The 26320-nt window shown below is 41.4% G+C and overlaps 1 protein-coding gene across 1 annotated transcript in view; it reads right to left on the reverse strand.

The window, feature by feature from the left end:
- The window catches only part of Ercc5 (ERCC excision repair 5, endonuclease), a 42478-nt gene extending 16929 nt beyond the window's left edge, over positions 1 to 25549 (reverse strand). The window contains exons 1-8 of the mRNA XM_076931956.1: positions 25317 to 25549; positions 15973 to 16148; positions 14659 to 14774; positions 14043 to 14129; positions 11832 to 11892; positions 7905 to 8048; positions 5838 to 6045; positions 2221 to 3267 (exon numbers count right to left, since the gene is read on the reverse strand). Of these exons, the coding sequence (XP_076788071.1) occupies positions 2221 to 3267; positions 5838 to 6045; positions 7905 to 8048; positions 11832 to 11892; positions 14043 to 14129; positions 14659 to 14774; positions 15973 to 16148; positions 25317 to 25404 (1927 nt within the window). The 5' untranslated portion in view covers positions 25405 to 25549. The remainder of the gene's footprint in view (positions 1 to 2220; positions 3268 to 5837; positions 6046 to 7904; positions 8049 to 11831; positions 11893 to 14042; positions 14130 to 14658; positions 14775 to 15972; positions 16149 to 25316) is intronic.
- Positions 25550 to 26320: the final 771 nt, after the last annotated feature.

The following is a 26320-nucleotide window of genomic DNA, read 5'->3' on the forward strand; positions in this document are numbered from 1 at the left end:
AAAAAGATGGGAAACTCGAAAATAAACACCTAGGATGTTAAGATGGAACCATAAACATAAAGATGGATGGGCACAGAAATAAATGAAGCTGTGAGTGTGTGTGTGTGTGTGAGAGAGAGAGAGAGAGAGAGAGAGAGAGAGAGAGAGAGAGAGAGAGAGAGAGAGAGAGAGAGAGAGAAAGGGAGAGAAAGGGAGGAGGGAGGGAGGGAGGGAGGGAGGGAGGGAGGGAGGGAGGGAGGGAGGGAGGGAGAAAGAAGAGAGAGAGGAAAAAAGAGAGACAGCAAGCGAATGCAAGAGGGAGCATGTTTGTTTCATGGTTGCTACTGAGGGAAACAGAAAGCTCACCCAGAAGCCAGTGCCTGACTTGTAAGTGCCACTAAGACTTGATGAAATCCAGGGCTACAGCAAAAGTCAATATAAGGAAAGCCTGAACACCCTGCCTATAATACAGAAATCATCAAAGACACTTAGGAACTGGCAAAAGCCACAAGAGCTTGCTTGAAGGACAACCCACCCCCAGCCAAAGCAAGGACACTTTGAGCAAGTAAGTTACAGTGTTAAACTGTAACTGAATACAGCAATCCATGACCATAACAACAAGTGGGAGAAGGGTCTTCCTTACAGTAGGATACAACTAATCAATGCCAAAGGAAAGGTGAGGTTGGCCAGTACCACCTGGCAACCACCACAGTAGCTCTCTACTCAGACAGAGACCAACCAAGGATGCTGAAACAAGTCACTGGAAGTTCTCTTGAGTGCACCATATTCTCCCAAGCCCCAAATTCCTTTCCATGAAACACTGAGGAAGGGAGAAGGCACAAATGTGAAAATCAAGCCAGGCATGATAGTTCAGACCTATAATCCTGGCACTCAGCTGGTAGAGGCTGAAGGGTCAGGAGTCCAAAACAAGTCTTAGCTGCGCAGCAAGTATGAGGCCAGCCTAGGTTACATGAGTCTCAGATAAATAGATTAGATAGATAGATAGATAGATAGATAGATAGATAGATAGATAGATAGAGATAGACAGACAGAAAAATCTGACCAATCGCAGAACACAAATTATATATAAACATATGCATACAGTTATCTTCACTACTTGAAGTATGGTCTATAAAGTCATTTCAAATACTAAATTAGCAAATACATATGTTTCATATACAAATATATGAATATATGTACAAATGTGTTTATGTGTGCACATGTATGTGTATACTTGTGTGTATACATTCTTTCATTATGGAATGAGGGTACCCACGCAGGGCAGCAGGATGGGGTTGCTCCACATCTGGAGACTCCTGCTCAAGACTCCACTACCCTACAATGGTCTTCTGGCAGTCTCTGTGAGTACACTGAAACAGTAGAGAAACCAGACAAATGCCCATAAAGAAAACAAAGTGCCTCTGATTCCAGAGGCAGAGGTTATCGAGGAGGAGACTGCACAAGTAGACTATAAACAACAAGTACCACTGGATGTGTGTGCATGAAGACAAACAGAGGAGATCTACATGGAGAAAATGAACAGGGGAGACAGAGACAAAGACATGAAGAGGAAGATGTGAGAGAGAGGAAGAGGCAGACGGAGTGGGGAGAGGGAGGGAGGGAGGGAGGGAGGGAGAGAGAGACAGACAGACAGACAGACAGACAGACAGACAGACAGAATATAAAACAGGGCAAAATACTGACCTGTAAGTTAGGTGTGAATCAGTTAGTATTCTTTTTAATTTTTACAATTATGTCATAGTAAAAAGTTAACAAAAGCAAAAGGAAAGTCAGCTTTCTTTTCTCCAAGCATGGTGCTCCCTCGCTTTAAGAATGCCAAGGACAGAGGCTGACAATATGGCTCCGCACATACACACGTTTGCTGCTCTTGCAGAGGCCCTGCGTTTGGTTACAGTGCCCACAGCACAGTTCACAATCGTGTTAATTCCAGTTCCAGAAGCTCCGATGCCCTCTTCTGGCCTCCATGGGCACAACACACATATGTGCACAGATACACATGCACATAGAATACCCATACATGTAAAATAAAATAAAATCTTAAAATCCAAAGGATAGCCCAGCAAAGCAGGGCACCCCCATCCTAGATGTGAGTCCCTAGAAAGCTCATTTATCCTTTCTTCCTGGTTCCTTGGCTGTAAAGCAAAACAGGGCTACACTTTAGAGTCCCCCAGTCCTTATAGACATGAAATTCTCATTCCATCCCCTTACAGGAATACTTACCATCAGACTCGCTCTCTTCAGACTCCAACTCCACTGGTCCTGCGAGCTTCGGGGCTGAAATCAGCTCCCTGGCAGCAGCCTCGGGCATCTCCCATAGCTGGATGGTTTTCTGGAAATCTCCATGTTCTTCAGCATTAGAAGACAACACATTTTCTAAGTTACCCATTGCCTCTGAAGGGACATGAACTGTACTACATGCTTTGGAAGCAGGATTTTGTCCACCTTCTGTTTCATTGTCACTTGAAAGACGAGAGGAATTACATTTGCTCTCAGGTGGGCAGAGTCCACTTTGTAACTTAGGCTCTTCAGGGTGTATGTCTGTCCTCTGATCAGAATGTGTTCCTATCGGAGGTGCCAGGGTCAGTTCCATTTCACTGCGGACCCCAGAGGCATAACTGCATGGAAGGGCAGCTGGCCTACCCTCCACCTCACCTCCACTACTTATCTGAGATGCTTCACTCACTACATGAGCAAGAGACATTGTTTCTTTTGGAGTATCACATTGATGACAAGCAATACTAAATGCATGAGCTGAGGCTGTCTGTTGTCTTTCAGTGCTGGCACTGGTTACACACTTCTCTACCTCAGTCACACTGGATAAATGAGGCGCTGTATCAAATGACATGCCTTCACCTCCTTCTTCCATTTCATCAACACGCTCCCGGTCCAGACCTTTTCCAAGCAGCAGGTTCACTGCTAGACCGTCACTGCTGGCACCCACTTTCTCAGCTTCATCATCATCCAGAGCTTTCTGAACAGCTGCACGGGTCTGTGGTGACATGGAGCCTACATCTGCAGTGGCCCATGAGGTCCTCTCCTTAGCCTGCCTTCCCTCTCTGCTCTCTGGCTCCTCTTCTGAGCTACTTCCCAGCATGGCTGCCTGAATAGCCAGTAAAGTTCTTGGAGAAGGAGGTGTGGCCTCAGGCTCTTTTTTTGGCTTCATCTTCTCATGGGGCGATGACTTCAGGTTGAAAGACACACTGTGTACTTCGCTGGAAGAAGAAGGAGATTCTGAATCCACATCCATGACTTTCTTACCTTGAATACCTGAGAGAAAGCACAACATTTCTCACTATGCAATTCACAGCATGACAGTGTATTCCTGGGAAAATGAACAAAAGAATCCTGAACATAACAGAGTGATACATTTTTATTAAAATCCACTCATTAATTCTAAAGTGCTTGGCTCCACAGTAGCTAATCCATTAGTGGCTAAGTACAACCAGTATTACCTAAGCAAGATTCCATGGGCTTTATCATGGCTATGTTTTCAAAGAACTTAGAGCCACAAAGTACCCTAGGTTTTGTTTTTTAATTTGAAATTTTATTTTGCCACACTACATAGGCCAAGGTAAGGCAAAATACTTTTAACTATTTCATAAAACATAATTCCATCTTAGATTTTTTTCTTATTTGCTTTTGTAGAAAATAAGAAATCAAATCCTTGTGTTAGTCCTCACACATGCACATTTAAATTTATAAAATGATCGTTCTATGTATCATTTTAATGATTAGTAAAATTCAAAAATGCTGTTGAACCCACGTCCTTTATAAAATAATCTTAAATTAAAAAAAAAACTTTCAAAACCCTTTCCCAAGGAAAAGCAACAATTAAAAAAACAGAAATATATTTATTTGTTAGAGTTGTTGAAACTACTAATGGTGCAGAGTAATGAGGTAGTCTGAGATGGCCTTCTGATTCAAACCCAGTCTTATAGATTGTGACTTTTAAAATTTTTATTATTTTGTCTGTGTGTGTGTGTGTGTGTGTGTGTGTGTGTGTGTGTGTGAGACTGTGTGCCTGAGGAAGCCAGAAGAGAATGTTGGATCCCTTGGAGTTAGTTACAGGCACTTTTGAGCCACTCACGTAGATGATCTCAAAGCCAGGTCCTCTAAAAAAGTAGGATGAGATCTTAACTTCTGAGCCATCTCTGAAGCTCCTTAGAGTATATTTTTAATGCTAATGTCCTACTTTAAAGTAGATATTACATTTGAACCCACCACCAAAAAAAGGTCAAAAGTCTGAGAAAATGTTCGAGATGTTCTAGTGTCACTGCGAACAAAGCTCTACCTTATGTAGTTAATGTGTATAATAAACTGATAAATAACAGAAGCCACCACTTATCAGACACTTTACAAATAAGATCTGATACAGCTTACAGAACAGACCAGTATCAGGGTTCTCAACCTACCTGGCAGGAAAGTAAAGAGTCACAGAGGTTAGACCACTTACTCAAGAATTAAGCAGCAGAACTGGAAATCAAGCCCATGCTTGCTTCTAAATTCTATGATTTCAACTTGTTTTCTCTATCATACCACAACTCAGTATGTTACTTCATTTCCTCTCATTTTTGAAAAGTAGTGTTTCTCCATATAATATTAAAAGAAGGCAGAAAGGTTTAACTAAGAAAGGAATTTGAAGAATGGAAGAAAGATAAAGGTTTTAGGTGGGAAAGGTCAATCAAAGACAAAGATGCATGCAAAAACCACATGGAAATGCACCACTACACAAAACAAAAATCACAATTAAAACAAACAAACAAATAAAGAAACCATTTGAAGTACCCTGAATGAGTTGACAATGTTGCTGCCAGAAGCCAGAGGGTCTTGAACAAAAATCCCAGCTCTAACTGCAGGACACTTCCCATGACAGCCCCATGGAGTTCCCAAAACAATACAGCCCACTGCTGTTGCGCTTTGTCCTCCTCCAGAACTGGATATTAAAGTCCTACTGCAAATGACGCTATACACCCTAGACACAGGACACAGAAAAATGAAGCTCGAAGTGAGCTGTGAGCCCCTTCTCTCCACAGTACTGAAAGGTATAGGCAGGCTGCTTCCCAGTGGTGAAACCTGTGTGCTACAATTCTGACCTAACAAACAAAATGTACACATTAGTGCAACAGTGGCAAGAATACTCTGGGGTCAGTCAACATGCTGTTCAACTGGATTTGAGACCCACTCCACAGGAGGCTTGAAGACATGTCTAAGACTGAAAACCCTGTAAAAAACTCATGGCTACAAAGAGGTCACAGGCTCTAAAGGAGAATATACTGCTGATATTTCTCTACCTTGACAAGTAGTCCAACTGCTTCCCAAACACCCACATTTGTACCTAAGGCTAGAGTTGCTGCTAGCCTGGGCCAGAGAAGCTCCTCCCTGAAGAGGGTGAGTCAATGCAGAGTTCTGGAACAAGCAACTGCTAAGTGCTCAGCCACACACACACACACACGCACATGCACACGCACACGCACACGCACGCACACACACACACACACACGCACGCACCAATGCATGCTCAGGGAACAGCTCAAAAGTAGGGGTGGGGTAGAAGGATGAGGGTGCCTGACGATGGAAAGAAACCCTATGAGATGCTGTTTGGAAAATGGGATGCCATCAGAATCATAAGCACACAGCAGCTGTATTTAGTAATACAGCTGAATAAGACATAACACAGGAGAGCACAGTTCTCTTGATAGAAGCTCTCATATGCTCTGTCTCTGCTTTGACTGGCACAGAAGAATGTAGCCCATCATTGCAGGGAAGGCATGACAAGTGGAGCACACTGCAAACCTATCATGATTTTTAGCTGTCAAATCAATGATAGCACCTGGTACCTTTTATCAAGATGTAGTGTGAGGTGTCTTCAGAGACCACTCTCCTCGACTCCACTTCCTTCAGAAACCCTCCCTCATCTTCATATTGCCTCTGGAGTTGTCCTGAATGCTGCTGGTTCATTTCCTTTTGGACATTTTCTATGTGCTGGTTTAAGTAGTTTTTCTTAAGCAAGCCTTTCAGCTGATACTGTGAAAAGTCATTAGACTCCTAGGGACAAAATAAAAAGAAAATTGTTGGTTTACACTAACACAGATTAAGACCACCACTGTCCAGTTTATTCCCAAAAGGTATAACTTCATAGTATAAAAGAAAACTTGAAAATTAAGGGGGTTCCACTGCTAACTTCATTTTTTGTTTTGTTGTTGTTGTTTCTGAGATAGTCTTCCAATATGTAGCCCAAGCTAGCCTGGAACTCACTATATAGAACATGCTCACCTTGAAATTGTGCAAATCCTCCTGCCTCTGCCTCCAAAGAACTGTGATTAGCATACATGGCATTATAACAGACTTTTAAAAAGAATTAAGCAAACAAAATTATGAAATATATTTTATTATTTAATCATTTATTCAAAAACTATTTGCTGAACTAGACTGCATGGCTGTGGTAAGACGTGATAGTGGCCCAGCAAAACATAACCTTCTAGAATATAAGTGAAGTGTCCAGCATTGTCCTTGGTCCACAGACTACACCAAGTAAATCAACCAGAGGTATTAATAATCATAGTTAATATGAATAAAACCTTTCCTATGGAAGACATTCCAAATACTTTTATATTAACTACCTTGACTTATTTTCACAGACATCCAATAAGACATTTTCCTGTCCCCCATCCGCAAATGATAGGCTTGAGACTTCAACACTAGACTAACATGGGAGACCTCAGACAGCTGACTTACTACAACTGAGTCTACTATTAGTCTCACGACTACCCCTGCTATCAGGACATGGATCTTCTCCTATCAACATCACATGTGCATGATAGATAAGTCACACCAAGGTCTATTCTAGACTATTCAGAACTTCTCTACTTATGAACCATCCCAGCCTTCCAGCTCTAGCAACACCATGGTTGCACAAAGAAAAAGAGAAAATCACTAGAGGCTGTATTTCTCCCTTCCACTCAGATACAATTTCTACCATTAATTATTTAAATACCTAATTATTCTTCACATCTGTGAAGACATAAGCCTGAAAAAAAGCTGGAGCCTAGATTGTTTTCTCCTGAAATAAAAATAAATTTCTTGTACCCAAAAACCTAATAACATCATTTCCATGCAACTTATTATTTTTATCTTAACTACATAGAAAACCAAAAACGAGTGATATAGGCATCTTTTTCATCTTTCTGACACCAAAGTAAAAAGTATCCTAAAGTCTACAGCAAGGTAAAAGAACAAAAACAAAAACCAAGCAACTACATAAATTGCTAAGTTTGCATCCTACCTCAGTGTTGGAGAACTGCTGGAAATAGCAGGTGATGACAAAAGGAAGGGAAGGGAACTCATGCATCAGGAACTCATACCAAGCACCCAATGGCAGCATAACCAAGTAATCAACAGCAACACAACCATGCACACCACGCCCGCCGCAGCTTCCTGTGACTTTGAAGTCACCACATCTATGCCATTCTGTTTCTATTCCTCACAAAGAAAGAGATGACCACACACAATCCTGTATCTGGAATTTCAATTTGGAAGTATGTTCCATGTTACAGTTATTTTTGTACATAACGTATGTTGTGGTGTGACGTAACTTTATGAACGACTGAGAACCATACAGTGCTGGGCACTCACTATGTGAGACCCCGAGTTACCTGCTGAGAGTGTAGCCATTATCAGGACAGGCGTGCTCTGGGCGTGCTGAGCACTACAGAACTGTTACAGAGTGCTGAGGACACACAGCAGAAAGGCCTAGTCTTGGATGCAGAGTACCCAAGACTTCTTTGACTGCTTGTGGATTATAGTAAATGCATAGACAAGCACTTCCCAATATTCTCTCCCTTATGAGAAGCTTTGCTCCAATTCTTAAGCACTGGCGTGCTACTGTGCTCTGCTGTGTGTTTTACCTCTGGCATCGCTTCAAACAATGTTCGTCTTCGCTTGGTAAACTCTTTCATGTCAGTCAAGATCTCATGCTTTACTTCAGGAGGCAGGCTGCTGAAGTCCTCAGAGTCGATGTCTATGGCATGGGGATTATGAAAGAACTCTTCCTATAAAGAGTAAAGCGTTAACATCATTAAATGTATATACGCACCCATTTAGGTCTAGTCAATGCTACAAACACTCAGTGTGTTTATATGATAGATACAGCCCTACACAAGCCACACACAGAAGCCTATGTTCTGCAACAGGCATCACAGTGAAGAAGCAGATGAGCGATAAATCCCTTGATTTGTTCATTCACACCAAAGCAAACCACTTACCTGGCACTTGAACACCACCCAGACCCTTTTCTAAGACCTGGGGTGCTGTGTGATTATGCATGTAAGTGCTTGTCTAAGACTTGGGGTGCTGTGTGATTATGATGTAAGTGCTTTTCTAAGACTTGGGGTGCTGTGTGATTATGTAAGTGCTTTTCTAAGACTTGGGGTGCTGTGTGATTATGCATGTAAGTGCTTTTCTAAGACTTGGGGTGCTGTGTGATTATGTAAGTGCTTTTCTAAGACTTGGGGTGCTGTGTGATTATGCATGTAAGTGCTTTTCTAAGACTTGGGGTGCTGTGTGATTATGTATGTAAGTGCCCTGATCTTAGGAGTAGAGCAAGGCATACCAGCAAGTAAATAAATAAGCAAAATAATTGTTAAAACAGCCAACAGGTTGGTTGGATAAGAGTAATCAAGGAAAGAAAAAGGAAATAAGTCTTATGGGTTAGACGGAGAAAATGCCACTAGAAAGACATTCTGGGCAGGGATTTGAAAAACACCAAGAACCTGAAGTGGATGGGGACCCTAAGCTGAGGAAGAACAAGTGTGCCATGAGATAAGGACAAGACTTGTGGATATGAGCCGTTTTTATGCTCACATTAGTTTTATATTTTTTAAGAAAATATCCTAAAGAATTTGTTTAAATCACACAGCCTGTGAACACTGAAGTCCTGACCACGAGATCCTCTGTCCTAACAAACACTGCTTACTAACACTTGATGCACAGGTTTAGCTGAAAAGTCTACTACCAGACATACCAAAATCATAAGACATTGGGAGTCAAAGAATGTTTCTACTACTTTAATATGCTCGAGAAAAATGTTCGTTCAAAAAACTTGTGCATGGAGGCTAGAGACATGGCTCAATGAAAAGCGCTAGCAGTTCTTCCGACGCATCCAGGCTCGATTCCCAGCAGCCCACACGCTGGCTCACAAATGTCTGTTCCCTGGGATCTGATATCCTCTTCTGACCTCCACAGACTCTGCATGTATGTGGTGCAGACATACATGGAGGTAAAACACCCACACACATTTAAAAAAGAAAAAAGTAAATCTAAGAAAAAACAAACCAAAACCGTGTTCAAGAACCAGGAGTAGTTGTGCTTTATACTATAATTTCAGCTTTTCAGAGACTGAGGCAGGAGGATTACAAGTTGTAGATGAGCCTAGGCTACTAACAAGACCCTGTCTCAAACAGAAAACCAAAGCAGCAGTCTGTGTGACACCAGGTTTAAAGGTGGCACTCGGTACTATGTGTGATGGTGGCTTTGCCGCATGAGCAGTCGTTGACTCTTCTTCACGTTCTCCCCTTGTAGGCGCTGCCCAGGAAACACGTAGCCCAGAACGTGGTGTGTTGTTGAAAATATCTAATCTCAATTAGAGGCTTCTACCATGTCTTTGATTATTCACTTCTCAAATAAAACACACACATGGCCTTTAAATTTGTAATAAGCCTTTATTAGCACTAATGTTGGAAAGATATCTATCCTCTATGCTACTAAAATCTATCTCCTATCAGTAACCCCAAGTTATTAATTACTGTTTCATCGGGGCTGCTCTTAACTCCAATTGGCCAGCCCTCATGGCCATGTTTTCTTGACTCCTAAACCCTGGCGTCTTATTGCTCTCCACCTTCTTCTTTCTCCTCATGGTTCTCCTCCAACCCCAAGCCTATGTCTCTTCTGCCCAGCCAGGGATGACTGGGCAGGCAACATCACATAGCATTACCTTGGCTTACCTGTGGTCTCTGGAAACAACCAGTATTTAGTACAGAAAAAGACCAAATCTCAACCGTGGTGGAAAGGATACAACTTCCAAAGCAAAGCAACACTAAAGTGGAAATTTCTGGTTTCTCTAACAACTCAGTTGTGTGTCATGTGATATTTTTTCTGGAAGCTGTCATGTAAGAGGACATTTGATGGTTTGCTGAGGACATGTGGTGTTTTTCTGGAAGTTGTCTTGTATTTTGCTGAAGTAAACACATGACAAGATATTTTGCTGAAGCAGACACATGAGTGTGAATATGACGCTTTGCTGGAACTTGAGAGAGTATGTGCCGTTTAGAAAGAATATAAATATAACCTCACAGACAGTGAATGGATGTTCTTGCGTTGGTTCAGCCTTGCAACACTTTGCTGGTCTTTGCTGATCTTTTCTTGTCATGACTTCATAGAGAGAAATGCACCAAATAACGTCTCATGGTATTTCGGCTACTTCTAGTCCCTTCCAGACAATTCAGCAGAGCCTTGCAGTTTCTTCTGGATCAAGCAGCTACTACTGGTTCATGATTGGTGTTTGCCAATTTGACAGGACTGCTGCTACTGATTCATGTTTGGAATCTCCCCAAAGACCTACTTCTGAATGGTTTCACATCCCCATTGTCCTATTAACAATATTTCTCCCCTACTTTTTGGTCAGTGGACTAGAAGGGAGGTTGAAACATTTAAGAACCCTTATTAAAGTAAGTTTGAAAAATCTAAGCCTACACAACACAGTTCTTGCCTAGGACCTCCTTTCGGATGCTTCCCCTTAGAACAGCCCCCATGCTAGTAAATAACACAGACCACATGGAGGCTACATAAAGCTGTAGCAGTCAGTTTCACTGATAGCCAGAGCCAACCAGGCGTCATGTAGCTCGTGAGAAAGGCCATGAAGTGACTTCAGTCCCAGCTACATTCTGAAAGTTTCGACATGGCAGACTTTGAGAGACAAGCACCCACCCCACGCCCTGGGCTTATCAACCCTAAGAAGTATGGCAAAGGATGGTAAAAATGGCCACTAAGTTGTACTTGCAAAAGGTAATTAGAACATATGCACAGGTATAAACATGTACAAATGTAAACATCCATATATATCTTGTATAGGGGATGGTCTTAAATATGCCAAAAAATTACAAGTCATTTTTAAATATAAAGACTGTTGCTTTCACATTTACTTGTGGCACTGGGGATAGAATCTAGGATGTCATACATGTAAAGTGAGCACTCTATCACCAAGTTACATATTCTTGGCCCCAAGAAAGTATTCTTATATTCTCAAGAAGCATATTTACTTCTTTAAAGGTCAGTTGTTTTGAAAAAAAAGAGTTTACTTTGGATATACAGGAATACATAATGAGGCCGGACATGGTGCTGTGCAACTATACCCCTAGCACATGGGAAGCAGCAGAATCAGGCTGAACTCTGAGTTCAAGGTCAGCCTGTTCTACATAAGAAACCCTGTCTCGGGCTGGAGAGATCGCTCAGCCATTAAAGGCTAGACTCACAACCAAAAATATAAAAGAAACCCTGTCTCAAAATACTCATTTAAAAAAAAAAGGGGGGGGGGGGAGGAAAGAAGTACATAATGCCAAATCCAATATACAAGTGCATGAAATGCATGGGAAAGTGTGGATTTTACATATTCACATACATACATCATATACATATGTGCAATCAGAAACACAGAGTTAAAGAGGCAGCTATCTTTACTTTTCATTGGGAACTTTCATCAACCATACCTCATAAGGATTACTCGTTTTCATTATTTCAAATAACAACCCCCATTGTGGATTCCCATGCTATGTGAGTACCTGCAAAGCTTGCTTTTGGTCCATTCTTGTTTGCCATTGCTTTTCATCTTCCTCTTCTGAACTGTAAGTCAAGAATATAATTTTAACATCTATAATTTTTAACAAAAACTTAAAAACATATTTCCTGAGCTCAAGGTCTACAAGAGTACATAGGATGAGAGGACTGTGACTACATCTGGTGAGGGACACGTGCAAGTAAGCAACTGCAATATGAACTCCAAACTCCACCCACGAGGAAGAGGAGGATGCTGAAGGGAAGTTAAGGAGTAAATCATCTAAAAAGCTTTGGACGGCATGGCCGCTTAAGTGGGATTAACCCCCACAGGCTCACACATTTGAACACTTGGTACCTAGTTAATGAAACTATTTATGACGGATTAGGAGGTGTGGCCTTGTTAAAGGAGGCAGGTTACAGGGGTTAGGGTCTGAGACCTCAAGTCCCCAGCATCCCCAGTTCTAGGGCTTCCACTAAGCTTCCAGGTGTGAGTTCTCACCTGTTCCTGATGCCTTCATTCTGTCATAACAGGCTCTAATAACCCTTTGGAACAATATACCCAACTAAACACTTTTATCAGCTGCCTTGGTCGTGGTGCTTTTTCACAGAAATATAAAAGTGACTAATACAGACAGTCATGGAAGCTTCCCAAAATCTCCTACAATTACCTTGGTGGATCTGCACTGAATAAACAAAAGTCCAAAATGTAGGACATAAGAGGAATCAAGGATGCAAAGAAGTGCTCTAAGTACATGAGCCGAGTTCTACAGTATCTGGAAACAAGGAGAGAGAAACCTGTCCCACGACAGTGAGGAGACCAGGGGATGAGGCTGAAGAAGAATGACTAAAGGTCTGAAAGTCTATCCTGAAGAAACGACAAACTAGGCCTGCATGGTAATACGGGTTTGTAACCCCAGCACTGACAGGCTACACAGCAGGAGGGTTATAAACTTATGGCCTGCCTGGACCATACAGCAAATTCAAGGCCAGTCTAGGACATATATTGAGTATTTGTTGTTTTTAAAAATGCAGGGGAAAAAAAAAAGTCAGGCATGATGGCCATGCCTATAATTCTAGCACTTGGGAGGCAGAAGCAGATGGATCTCTGCACATTGAAGGGCAGCCTTGTCTACAAGGGAGTCCAGGACAGCCAGAGCTGATTACACTGAGAAATCCTGCTCAAAAAAACAAAAACAAACAAAACAAAGTATCCAGAAAAAAATAGTATTAAGTTTTGTAAGAAAAAAATCACAATATCAAAATTGTAGAGGACAAAGCACACTGTGCTGGGAGGTGGGGAGCTGAGGCAAAGATTTGAAACAGAAATTTTTCAAGGATGAAACAGAAATAAATTTTAGCACTACTGAGATGCCTGAGAGGAGAGAGTGAGGACAGCAATGCAGGGAACGAAGAGGGCCACTACAAACGCTGTTTTGTTGCCAGGGAGCACCTGCGAAGAGACTGAGAGGCTAAGGTCAAAGAAAAACTGTCCAGACTTCTCATCCACCAACACTTCAAACAGACACCTTGAGGACTAACGGCCAGCAGAGACTCATGGAAAAACTGTAAAGGAACAACTAGGAAGGTGCCAGGGTGCAGGTCAGCATGGCATGGTAGCCACATGGGCACAGAAGCCAAGTACACTGAGAAGTGCTGAGTGTCCATGTATCTAGCAACAAGGTCACTGCACGTGGTAATCTACCTATGCAGTGAGAGAGATTTAAGGAAGCTAAGAAGCAGGCAGAATCAGCATGAGAACAAGATTCTGTAAGTCCAGGACGAAGGGTGGGGGATACTGAGAGTTAACGGTTTAAGCATGTGTAGGGGCAGAGTAAGGGGAGAGGTCAGGATACAGTTGGGATAACCAAAAGTATCTAAAAAGGTTTCATATTGAAACCCGATACTTTATATGTTAGTTTAAATATATAATTTTTAAAAAATAGGAACTTAACACACTCTACATGGACGGACAGAGATCCTAGAAGACAGAGATAGCAAATGATAATCTCAGTGTAGATAAAGATAACCCCTAGAGTCAAGGAAGCCCTAGAGATAGCCCAATCTGAGATTATAGGCATTTGATGCCACTATGCCCAGCTTTTTATGTGGGTGCTAGGCATAGAATTTGGGTCCTCATACTCGTGTGTCAAGTCTTTTACTAACTGAGCCATTTCCCCAGCCCCTAAAGTGATATTCCCTGGTAGTTAAACATTTACCTATGTTTTTCTTCCTCTTGTAAAGGTGGCAAAACATAGATGTCATCCTCTCTTTGAACCTGAGTAAGACTGGGCAGCGCTTCATTTCTGGAAAGCACACATAAGGTCAACAGACTCCTCTGAAATGCATCTTGAGTCAATCCTCTTCGCCCACTGGTTATTCAGACCCTGCTCAAGGACGGTGGCTGGCTTTTCCTTGTCTGGCTTTCCCATCCCAGCCTGGGTCTCCCCTACGCTATTGCTGTCACAACTAACAACCAAGTGGAAGGAAAGGGAAACTCACTAAGGCTGCTTACTGCCTTGGCCGCAGCCCCAGCTACAGTCAGGAGGGGCTCTATCAAAGTCAAGTTGGGTTGCAGTGAACTCCATAGGAGAGCACCTGCACTGCACATGTAAGTCCTGTGTTCCATTCCCCACAACTCTTAAAAACCTTATAAATCAGTAAACTAGTTAATTAAAGGAGGAAGCAGTAAAACCGTGTTTCTTTCTCATTAGCAACAATTCCGCATCCCCAAGTCCAACGCTATCTATCTGCTCACTCCTTCCTATTGTTAAATGAGACAAGAGAACGGCACAGTCCAGTGAGTGTCTGCAGCTGCTGTGGTCTGCCTCTTGCCTTGTGCTTCTGAAGGCAGTTTTCAGAGCCTGTCTCTTCAGAAAAGTTTTCAGAAGCTTCTCTGTGGTTTTTCTCGAGTCAGTGGATGCAGAATCCTTCTTCTGCCTTCTCTTTGCCTGTGAAAATGAAGCATGTGGGGGATCTCAAGTCTGGTGATGGTCTGCTAACAATTTATCATCTGAAATTGGGGGCAACAGTTGTTCTAGTGATTCCTTCTCACTGCTGTCAGTAATCATATCCAGATTCTGTGCTGCACAGGGCACACAGCACTTGCCTAAATATTACATATACATATATACATATATCATGCCATATCTGCAGCTGAGTAGACCACTTTGCCTGTGCCACTGCAGTTCTGTTGTTGTTCTACTTGATTTGTTTCCCTGTCACTAAGGACACTCAAACCCATCCTCAGAACAGTATTTTTTAAGTAGGGGCTCCACAGAGAGCAACAGCAGCCCAGCTCAACAAACCGTGGACCACCGAAACAGACGCTCTAAAGAAACCACTTTCAGAATTCTAGTAATTTCAGTTAATAGGTAAATTTGACCACTACATATATAACAGACTCTCATAAAAGTTTTTAAAAGAAAAAGTGTTATAAGCCTGGCATGGTGGTGCTAGGCTTTAATACCAGCACTCAAGAGGCAGAGAAAAGTAGATCTCTGAGAGTTTAGAGCCAGCCTGATTTTATAGGGAGTTACAGGCCCTGTCTCAAAAAAAGAAAAGAAAAAAAAAAAAAGAAAAGAAAGAAAGAAAACTGTTAAAGATAAATTTTTAAAAACAATTTAAATTGGTTACATATCAAAACATTGAAAACATACAAGCTACAATGTGAAGAATTCTTGGAGGGGAGACTGGGAAGGGGGGCAACATTTGGATGTAAATAAATAAAATAATTTTAAAAATAAAAGAAAACATACAAGCTGGGAGGTTGACGGCCGCACCTTTGATTCCAGCATGCAGAAGGCAAAGGCAGGTGGATCTCTGAGTTGGAGGCCAGGATACTCTACACAATGACTTCTAGGACAGCCAGGGCTAGACAGAAACCCTTTCTTGAACTCTCCACTCCCACAAAAGAAACAAAAAGTCCATGCAGGCAGACTTACACAAATAGTTAGAATAGATGCATATATCTTTATGCACACAATAACAATTAGGGGAGAAAGATGGCATGATTTTGAAAGAGATTGGGGAGGGATATATGAAAAGGTTTGGAGGAAGGAAAGAGAAGGGGGAAATGTGGTAACTGAATTTAGTATTTTAAAAACTGCTAATGGTGTCTGAAGAGAGAACCCATCACATGATACTTACCAAGGTCTGCTTCTTGAGCAGAGGAGCATCACCATCAAAGACAAAGATAGGGCGGATACGAAAAAACAAGAGTTTGCAGAGCCGGTGGAATAATGTGAGAAGATGGGCATTTTCTATCACATTCCCATGGCTATCTCGGACTCCTTTAAGTGCTTGGTTTAGCCAAATGCTAATATCTGGGAGAACCGGTAAAGGAAAACAGTTTGCAATTTTTAGCTTCATCCTCAAATCTTCAAAATATTCAAGATATGATACCGCCAAACAGAGAGCATTAAACACATCATCATTTCTCTGAAATTCAAAGACACCCGACCATAATAGAATCTACCCAAAGTCCGCTAACTTCTCAGGCTCCCTACTACTTTCCACATACTAAACCTTAAAATCATAGGCAGAAGCATGCCTTGAAAAGTCTAATGGCTCCTTCCGGTTTGCACCTGTGCCAGGATCAGAGCCTCTACTCTGGATCCCAACCCACTCAGACCTCACTCCAATTGCAGCTTGACTCCCCAGGTATTCTGACACATAGAAGATCACAGGTGAGACCCCAAGTCCCCCCAATACCCAGCGTAACCGGAACCCCCGGGGCCCCAGGATACAGATACTAGCCCAGCCAGAGATCCACCCTCTCTGTGGTGTGCACGTGTGCCAGGAACAGAGCCTCTGCTCTGGATCCCAACCCACTCCTCCAATACCCCAGGTGCAGCTCCCCCCAGGGGTTCTGACACATCAAGGATAACAGGCTCATAGGATCACAAGCTCACAGGAATAACAGGCTTCAGTCAGAGACAGCAAGTCTCATTAACACCAGGGATAACCAGATGGCAAGAGGCAAGCACATGAACATAAGCAACAGAAACCAATGCTACTTGGTAACATCAGAACCCACTTCAGTCTCCATAGAAAAGATTGACACAACAGTCAAGGTAAATACAAAAAGCAAAAAGTTTCTAACTCAAAACATTCAAGAAATGCAGAACACAATGAAAAGACCAAACCTAAGAATAACAGGTATAGAAGAGAGTGAAGATTCCAACTCAAATAAAATTATATTATAAATTATATTATAAATTATATTATTTATAATAATAATATAACATATTATTATTATAAAATAATAGAAGAAACCTAAAGAGATGAAGCCTACAGAATACCAAAGAGATTGGACCAGAAAAGAAATTCCTCCCGTCACATTAATAATTAAAATACAAAATGCACAGAACAACAACAAGAAAAGGATATTGAAAGCTACTGGGGAAAAGGTGAAGTAACATCTAAAGGCAGACGTATCAGAATTACACCAGACGTCTCAACAGAGACTCTAAAAGCCAAAGGATCTTGGACAGATGTCATGCAGACCCTAAAAGAACAAAAATGGCAGCCCAGGCTATTATACTCAGAAAAATTCTCAATTACCATAGGTGAAGAAACTAAGATATTCCAAGATAAAACCAAATTTAAACAGTATCTTTCCACTAATCCAGCCCTACAGAGGATTAATAGAAGGAAATGCCCAATACAAAGAGGGAAACTACTCTCAAGTAAAAGAAAGAAATTAATCTTTTCACAACAAATCCAAAAGCAGAGAAACACACAAACATAATTCCACCTTTAACAACAAAAATAACAGGAACCAACAATCGTTGGTCCCTAATATCTCTTAAAATCAATGGACTCAATACCCCAATAAAAAGACATAGGCTAACAGACTGGATACATAAACAGGGCCCAGCATTTTGTTGCACACAGGAAACACACCTCAGTGACAAAAAAATAAAATAAAATAAAATTCAAGCAAATGGTCCCAAGAAACAAGCTGGAATAGCCATTCTAATATCGAATAAAATAGACTTTCAACCAAAAGTTATCAAAAAAAATGACAAAGGAAACTGCATACTCATCAAAGGACAAATCTACAAAGATAAACTCTCAATTCTGAACATCTGTGCCCCAAATGCAAGGGCACCCATATCTGTAAAAGAAACGCTACTGAAGCTCAAAGCACACACTGCACCTCACACAATAATAGCAGATTTCAATAACCCACTCTCACCAATGGACAGATCATGGAAACAAAACTAAACAGAGACACAATGAAACAAAAAGAAGTTATGAACCAAATGGATTTAACTGACTGAACATTTTACCCTAAAACAAAAGAATCTTCTCAGGTTCTCATGGTACCTTCTCAAATATCAACCATATATAATCGAACACAAAACAAACCTCAAGAAATACAATATTGAATTAATCCCATGTATTCTACTGGACCACCACGGACTAAGTCTGATCATCAATAAAAACAAAAACAACAAAAAGCCCATATGAACATGGAAGCTGAACAACTATCTACTCAATGATAATTTGGACAGGAAAGAAACAAAGAAACAAAAGACTTTTTAAAATTGAATAAAAATGATGGCACAACATACCCAAACTTACAGGACACAATAAAAGCAGTGCTAAGAGAAAAACTCATAGCTCTAAGTGTCTCCATAAAAAAACTGGAGAGAGCATACACTAGCAGCTTGACAGCACACATGAAAGCTCTAGAACAAAAAGAAGCAAATACGTCTAAGAGGATTAGATGGCAGGAAATAATCAAACTCAGGGCTGAAATCAACCAAGTAGAAACAAAGAGAACTATACAAAAAAATCAACAAAACCAGGAGCTGGTTCTTTGATAAAATCAACAAGATAGATAAAACTAACTAGAGGTCACAGAGACAGAATCCAAATTAACAAAATCAGTAATGAAAAGGGAGACATAACAACAGAAGCAAAAACTAATCAGATCCTACTACAAAAGTATATTCAACAAAATTGGAAAATCTACATGAAATAGATAATTTTCTAAACAGATAGCAGGTACCAAAGTTAAATCAGGATCAGATAAACCATCTAAACAGTCCCATAACCCCCAAAAGAAATAGAAGTGGTCATTAGAAGTCTCCCAACCAAAAAAAGCCCAGAGCCAGATGGTTTTAGTGCAGAATTATATCAGACCTTCAAAGAAGATCTAATACTAATACTCTTCAAACTATTCCACAAAAATAGAAACAAAAGGAACACTACCCAATTCTTTCTATGAAGCCACAGTTACACTGATACCTAAGCAACAAAAAGACCCAACAGAGAAAGAGAACTTCAGACCAATATTCCTTATGAATATGAATAGAAAAATACTCAATAAAATTCTTGAAAACTGAATCCAAAAACACATCAAAATGGTCATCCACCACAATCAAGTAGGCTTCATCCCAGGAATGCAGGGATGGTTTAATATATGGAAATCCATCAATGTAATCCACTATATAAACAAACTCAAAGAAAAAAAAACACATGATCATCTCATTAGATACTGAAAAAGCCTCTGACAAAGTACAACACCCCTTCATGTTAAAAGTATTTGAGAGATCAGGAATTCAAGATCCATACATAAATATAATAGAAGTAATATACAGCAAACCAATAACCAACATCAAACTAAATGGAGAGAAACTCGAAGCAATCCCATTAAAATCAGGGGACAAGGCTGCCCAGTCTCTATCTATTCAATATAGTACTCTAAGTTCTAGCCAGAGCAATTAGACAGCAAAAGGAAATCAAAGGGATACAAATCGGTAGGGAGGGAGGAAGTCAAGATATCACTATTTGCAGATGATATGATAGTATACATAAGTGACCCCAAAAAGTCTACCAGAGAGCCCCTACAGCTGATAAACAACTTCAGCAAAGTGGCAGGATATAAAATTAACTAACAAATCAGTAGCCTTCTACTACTCAAAAGATAAAAGGGCTGAGAAAAAAAATTAGGGAAACAATACCCTTCACAATAGTCACAAATAATTTAAAATTTCTTGGCATGACTCTAACCAAGCAAGTGAAAGATCTGTATTACAAGAACTTCAAGTCTCTGAAGAAAGAAACTGAAGAAGATCTTAGAAGATGGAAAGATCTCCTATGATCATGGATTGGCAAGATTAATATAGTAAAAATGGCCATCTTACTGAAAGCAATCTACAGATTCAATACAATCCCCATCAAAATTCCAACTCAATTCTTCAAAGAGATAGAAAGAGCAATTCTCAAATCTGTTGGGTGCCGACTTTTAGCAGAAAGCGGCTATCAGCTTTGCAGCCATCTTGAGCCATATACCCTGACATGAGACTTGGATTACAATAGCCTACAACAGCTGAGCACACTCCGATAATCCTGGTTTAGATACCTTGGGTGTGTGAGATTAAAGGTGTGTGAGATTAAAGGTGTGTAACTTAAGAAGTGTATAGATCAGATTTAGAGACAAGACCTGAGGGCATGATTAAAGGCGTGACCTGAAGTCGTGGCTTAGAAATGAGACATATAAAAGGCTAGAGGCAGACAGAGAAAGCAACAGATTACTTGACATTAGGTAGAAGACACTTGGCTCTAGAGAGAACAACTTAGAGAACAATTTGGAGTAACAGAGATTCAGACACTAGGAGTAGGAGTAGACATTAGACACTCGGAAGAAGACACTTCAGGGAGTACAACTAGGAACTAGGAACTCAAGACTTGGGACTTGGACTAGGAAGAGAGACTGAAGAATAAACAGGATTGAATCACACTCTGTCTGGTCTCCATTCTTCAAGTTCATCCTTACTCTCTCTCTTGCTGAACCCTGACCCTCGGACCGGAGCGGCAGCTTGGGCCAGGATAGAGTGGCCGCCAAGTGCGGAGTGGAGAGGGCCTCAACACAAACCCAATGTTCTATAAAGAATTTAGGAAACTGTCACAAGTTTCTAGAAAACAGACTTAAAAAGTCATAGCAAAAAAAAGTTAAAAATTGTATTCTGCTTTACCAAACAATTCCATTTCCATACTTTTATCCTCAAGAAATCATCATAGATTTACAATAAGATTTCTAATAATTTTCAAAAATTATAATGAAAATATAAAATGATTTAAAAGTTTTTTTCATGGATCTGTGCTTTAAACTCCAATATGCTGAGTTCCTAGGATAATATGATCTTAGAAAAAGGTTCAGAAACATGTATGATTAAAAACAGTTACGAAATATTACTAGAGAAAAATTAATAGTTATAAACTTAAACAATGTACTTCTCTCTATAAGCCAATTAGCATGTCAAATGCAGAAAACTTGGCCAGACACCAGCCATATTAAGGGTAGTTACCTCTGCTAAAATGAATCATTATATTTTCTTGCAGTTTTTTCTTTCTCAACCTTCCTTAAAGATGCGCTCCCCCCTTAATATACTTCACATTTATTCCTAAGCATGAATTTCCTCTTTGCCAGCTCCTGTAACTCACCGTAAGAGAACTTGCCTGCCACAGTCCTTCCTAGGCCCACTTCTTCCATCCAGTCTGCACCACTTGTAGACGTTTCCTCAAACCACCTGCCACACCTTGCACATGTGTCTCCAGGTCTAGAGCTGTGCTCTGTCCTAGATAACCTGGCTAACATCTACTTGACTGCTTGAAGACATTTCAAATTCAATTTCAAACTCTATGCCTTCCTCCATTAAGCTGTTCCTGTCCCACCTCAGTGAATCGCTGTTTCACATGGGCTTGAGTTCTGGGTATCAGTTCTTGTATCCTCATCCAACCAGTATGAGAGCAGTTCTACCTTGCAGGCACATCCAACCTTAAATATTGCAGCACTATATTATTATCAACAAAGTTCATGCCTAAGACCTGGACAATCAAGCTATCAAAAACAAAGTTATAGCAAAAAATTTTTTCAAAATGTTTTAAGCAATTTAAAGATTTTGTTTGGTTACACTTATTAGCTATTATAGGTACACGTGGCCTGTAGGCCGCGGGTTTGCCACACCTGGAAGTACAGTGAGGTTTGCCAAAAAAAAAATTCTTTTTAAAAAAATATATTTATATGAGTACACTGTAGCTGTCTTCGGACACACCAGAGGAAGGCATCAGATCCCATTACAAATGGTTGTGAGCCACTATGTGGTTGCTGAGAATGGAATTCAAAACCTCTGGAAGAGCAGTTAGTGCTGTTAACCACTGAGCCATCTCTCCAGCCCTGCCAATTAAATCTTTTAACAAGAGCCTTTTGATGTTTCCCATTGGCTTTAAGATACCATATACAAATCCTTCACGACCAATAAAATCTATAAATGATCTGGCCTGTGCCCATATCTATTGTCATATTTTAAGCTACTACATTCCTATTAGAAACCACTCAACTCTTTCCTGCCACCAAGGGCTTCTCCCATACCAACTTCACTCTGTCCTACTGAGTCTCAAACTATGTACACTTTCCTGGCCTCAATTAACACTTCCAGATATACACTTCTATGATGTGTATTATTATTTGGCAGAAATATGAGCATCTATCACTGAACAGAAGTATGTACCCTTATAGCATATACCTTCCAGTAGGGGAAGCACCAAGCCTGTGGGCAACCTTGTTTGTCTAAACCACTTCTGTTTGCAATACAACCCCCCAATAAGGCCTAACATATTGCAGACAGTATGTATTTTTTTTAAAAAATTGGACTTTTAAAAATTAATGTACACTGTCAATCATTTACTACTGCAAAAGTCGCTAGTGTAATTTGTGTTCTAAGGCAATATCTTGGGGTTTCTACTTGCTATGATAAAACAACATGACCAAAAGCAACTTGGGGAGTTTATTTGGTTCACAAATTCACATCACAGTCCATCACTGGGGGAAATCAAGGCAGTGACTCACACAGAGCAGAAACTTGGGTGCAGCAGCTGTTTAGTGGCTTGCTCCTCACGGCTTACTCAACCTGCCTGCTTATAGAACCCAGGACATAAGCCCAGGGGTGGTACCACCACAACTGGCTGGGCCCTCTCCCATCAATCACTAATTAAGAAAATGCCCTAGTCTTGCTTGATCTTACAAAGGTATTTTCTCAATTGACTCTATATGACTCTCATGCAAGTTGACTCTGTGTGTGTGTGTGTGTGTGTGTGTGTGTGTGTGTCCATCCCTATAAACTAAAGAGCTCCCATGTAAAAGTAAATCCAAGACCCTATGGAGATGCATTAAACAATGTATTTGTGAACAAGACAAATGCACCCCTATTTCTGAGATGCACATATTCTAAAAGAATTGACACATTAAGTGCCAAGAAATAATAGGGCAGGAGAGTGATTATGAGTTTAGCACTCTGGTTACAGAAGGTCCATGTCAAGAAAATGGCTGGAATGAACGAGAGGTTCAGGGAGAAGCCTGGGGAGAAAAGGAGCAGCAAATACAAATGCCTAGGACAGAGCTACTTCTACATAAGTTCCATGTGGTGGAGGTGGGGGGTTGGGAGGAGACGAGCATGGACGGTGATATACAATATACACACATCTGAGCAGTTTTAAGAGAGGAGCAATGGCATGTCTCAGACTTGAGTGATCAGGCCCAGGATCCATCTTAGAGCAGGATCCATCTTAGATCCATCTGAGCACAGTCTCAGCTCTGTGCTGCTCTGGACAACTGCCCCTGCTTGGCCCCTTTCTGCTTGCTACACTGTTATACATTTTAGACAGTTCTATACAATCAATCACTTTTGACTTTAGAATTGAGAAAACGCAATTTCAGAGTTAAGCTACCTCTTAACTCTGCTATGAGTCGCTGGGCGGTGGTGGCACACGCCTTTAATCCCAGGCAGAGGTAGGTGGATTTCTGAGTTCAAGGCCAGCCTGGTCTACAGAGTGAGTTCCAGGATAGCCAGGACTACACAGAGTAACCCTGTCTCAGGGGAAAAAAAAAAAAAAAAAAAAAAAAAAAAAAAACACCATACATCTCTGCTATGAGTCTAGGGCCTACAGCTTCTGAGAAAAGATTAAATCCCATATTCATAAACGCTAAATCACACTGAAATAGATTCCAGAAGTAACCACATCACATATGTGATGCATATGTGACTGTATGCAGAATACTTCACAATTTTCTTTAGTTAAACAACCCATTATTTCAGAAAAGCTTAAGAACCACATAAACATAACTTCACACCCCAAATGGAACTTGGCCATTTCTAGATAATCTGCATAGCTTACTTTTCCTCTGACATCCTTGAATGCCAGGATGTTTAACTTACTAATTCTTTATAAGGGCTAGAAGAGAAAATAACATAAATCCTTGAGCAATACTTTTTCTCAAAGATGGGTGTGGAACTCTGGTATGTCATACACACTAAGAAAGTACTCTACCACTGCTAAACTGAAACCCTTTGATGATAATTTAAGAACCCCTGACTAAAAATTGTTCTTTTCATCACTAATTAAGAAATCCTTACACTGCAGTGACACCAAAAAAAACCCACTGGGATGCGTTTACAAAGGTCTTCGAATTACCCAACTTATGGTACCCTGTGTAAAGACTTATAAGACGCCAGGCGTTGGTGGCGCACACCTTTAATCCCAGCACTTGGGAGGCAGAGGCAGGCGGATTTCTGAGTTCGAGGCCAGCCTGGTCTACCTGGTCTACCGAGTGAGTTCCAGGACAGCCAGGGCTACACAGAGAAACCCTGTCTCGAAAAACCAAAAAAAAAAAAAAAAAAAAAAAAAAAAAAAAAGACTTGTAAGACAAATTTTTAATTTTTATCATTGGTGTATTTGGCATAAAATGTGATTTTTTTTCAAAAGTGCAAGTTCTCCATTAATTATAAGCTGGGCACATAGTGAAGAACGGACTCATGAGTGGCCTCTTTGCTCTACTTTACAGAATGACATGGCATGCTGCCTCCTACAGACGCACAAACACGCACGCACACACGCTCGGCAACTATTTACAGGAATTTCTAGTTTTCATTAGGAAAATGGTGTAATAGTACCTTCTAAGATAAAAGAGGCACTGTAAAACGGGTCGTGGAACAAATGAAAACAAAACTTCAGAATTGGTATCACATTTTCAAAATGGGAGCAAAACAAAACTCCAGTGACACAAAACTAAAAAGTCACACACCCATCACAGAAGCTGGAGGAAACTAATTCACTATACACCATATTCATTTTCTTATTCCAACAAACAGGAGATAATTATTCAAAGGGGGGGGGGGTGTTCGGAACTCTCTTCCTTTTTGTCTCTACGCTGACCTCTCACACTCGGACTTACAGTAGTACTACAGAGCCTGACGCTATACCAAATTTTACCATTTGAATCTCCTGATTCTCCACAACTCGGTAGCTACCCTGCTGTGAGAACTAAAACACAGGGGACAACACAACATGGGCCCGAATGAGGAGGGCAGGCCTGCAAGCTGGATAGGCAGACACCCTAGCGACTCCCAGCACCGGCTCCGGGCGAAGCCTAGCCACCGAGCGGGCGCTCATCCAGCGCTGCAGGCCGCCTTTAAGGATACCCACGGCCAGCACCTTGCCCTCCAGCGCCTCCGGGCTGACCTGGCGGCCAGAGCACTCCAGCAGCTTCCACAGCCCCTGCACTCCCATGGCGCAGGCGCTCTTAGCCGACTCGCCGGGGCCTCGGTTTCCCGTTAGGATAGGGGACGCTCCCGGCACAAGCGCGCAGCGCCACTCAACTCCCGCAGAGCCCACCGCTCCCAGCCAGAGGCCCGTCACACGGGCTGGACAGGGAAACCCCGCGCTGACGCACTTCCGGGGCGGGCCTGGTCGCCCGGAAACACGGCGGAATTTAAATACGGCGGCGGTGGCAGGGGCGGAAACGCCTCAGCCCTAATGTTGGCACGCCTCAAAGTACTAATAAGCAGCACGGGTGACGCTAACGCCAAACCTTCCTCCTCCTATAGCGACTGATTTCTCCCGCTGACCACACGAACTGAAACCTCTGGGCTTCCAAGTGAACGCAAGAGTTGGGATTCCCGCGTTGTCCCTTGACGTAAATCCCACGCCAGAGCACTCCGGAAGTCATGTAGTGAGGCGATTCAATTTTGAATCAGTGCCAATGTTCGACTGGCTGGTAGGCGTAAAAGGTATTTGCACGTTGGCTTTCTTAGTGGAGTAAAGTCTCCTCTATGCATTTTCATTATCAGTCCCCCCCATTGCCTCCCCAGCTTTGCCGATTTGGTACCAAGTATTGGGTTCGACGAGAAAAGAACAGAAAGATGAATATCTTGACTTTTTTAAGGAAAATATTTGCATATCATGCAGTAACTAGGTGGCAGTACAACGTAGTGCTTAATTTTGAATTTGAAACTTTGTGAGAAATGACTTTGGGCAGAGTAGCGCCAGGAAATGACACGGTACACTCATACTAAATCTAATGCTAAATCTAATGCAGCCCTTTGCCTTGTTACCAGAGTTAGCTCTATGGAGATTACGTATCTTCGGAATTTCTGCTCCCTCATCTGTAAGCAGTACAAAAGAACAATCTTTTATCGAGCAGAGT

Source organism: Arvicanthis niloticus, chromosome 3, assembly GCF_011762505.2.
Source record: "Arvicanthis niloticus isolate mArvNil1 chromosome 3, mArvNil1.pat.X, whole genome shotgun sequence".
In the NCBI taxonomy this organism is placed as follows: Eukaryota; Metazoa; Chordata; class Mammalia; order Rodentia; family Muridae; genus Arvicanthis; species Arvicanthis niloticus.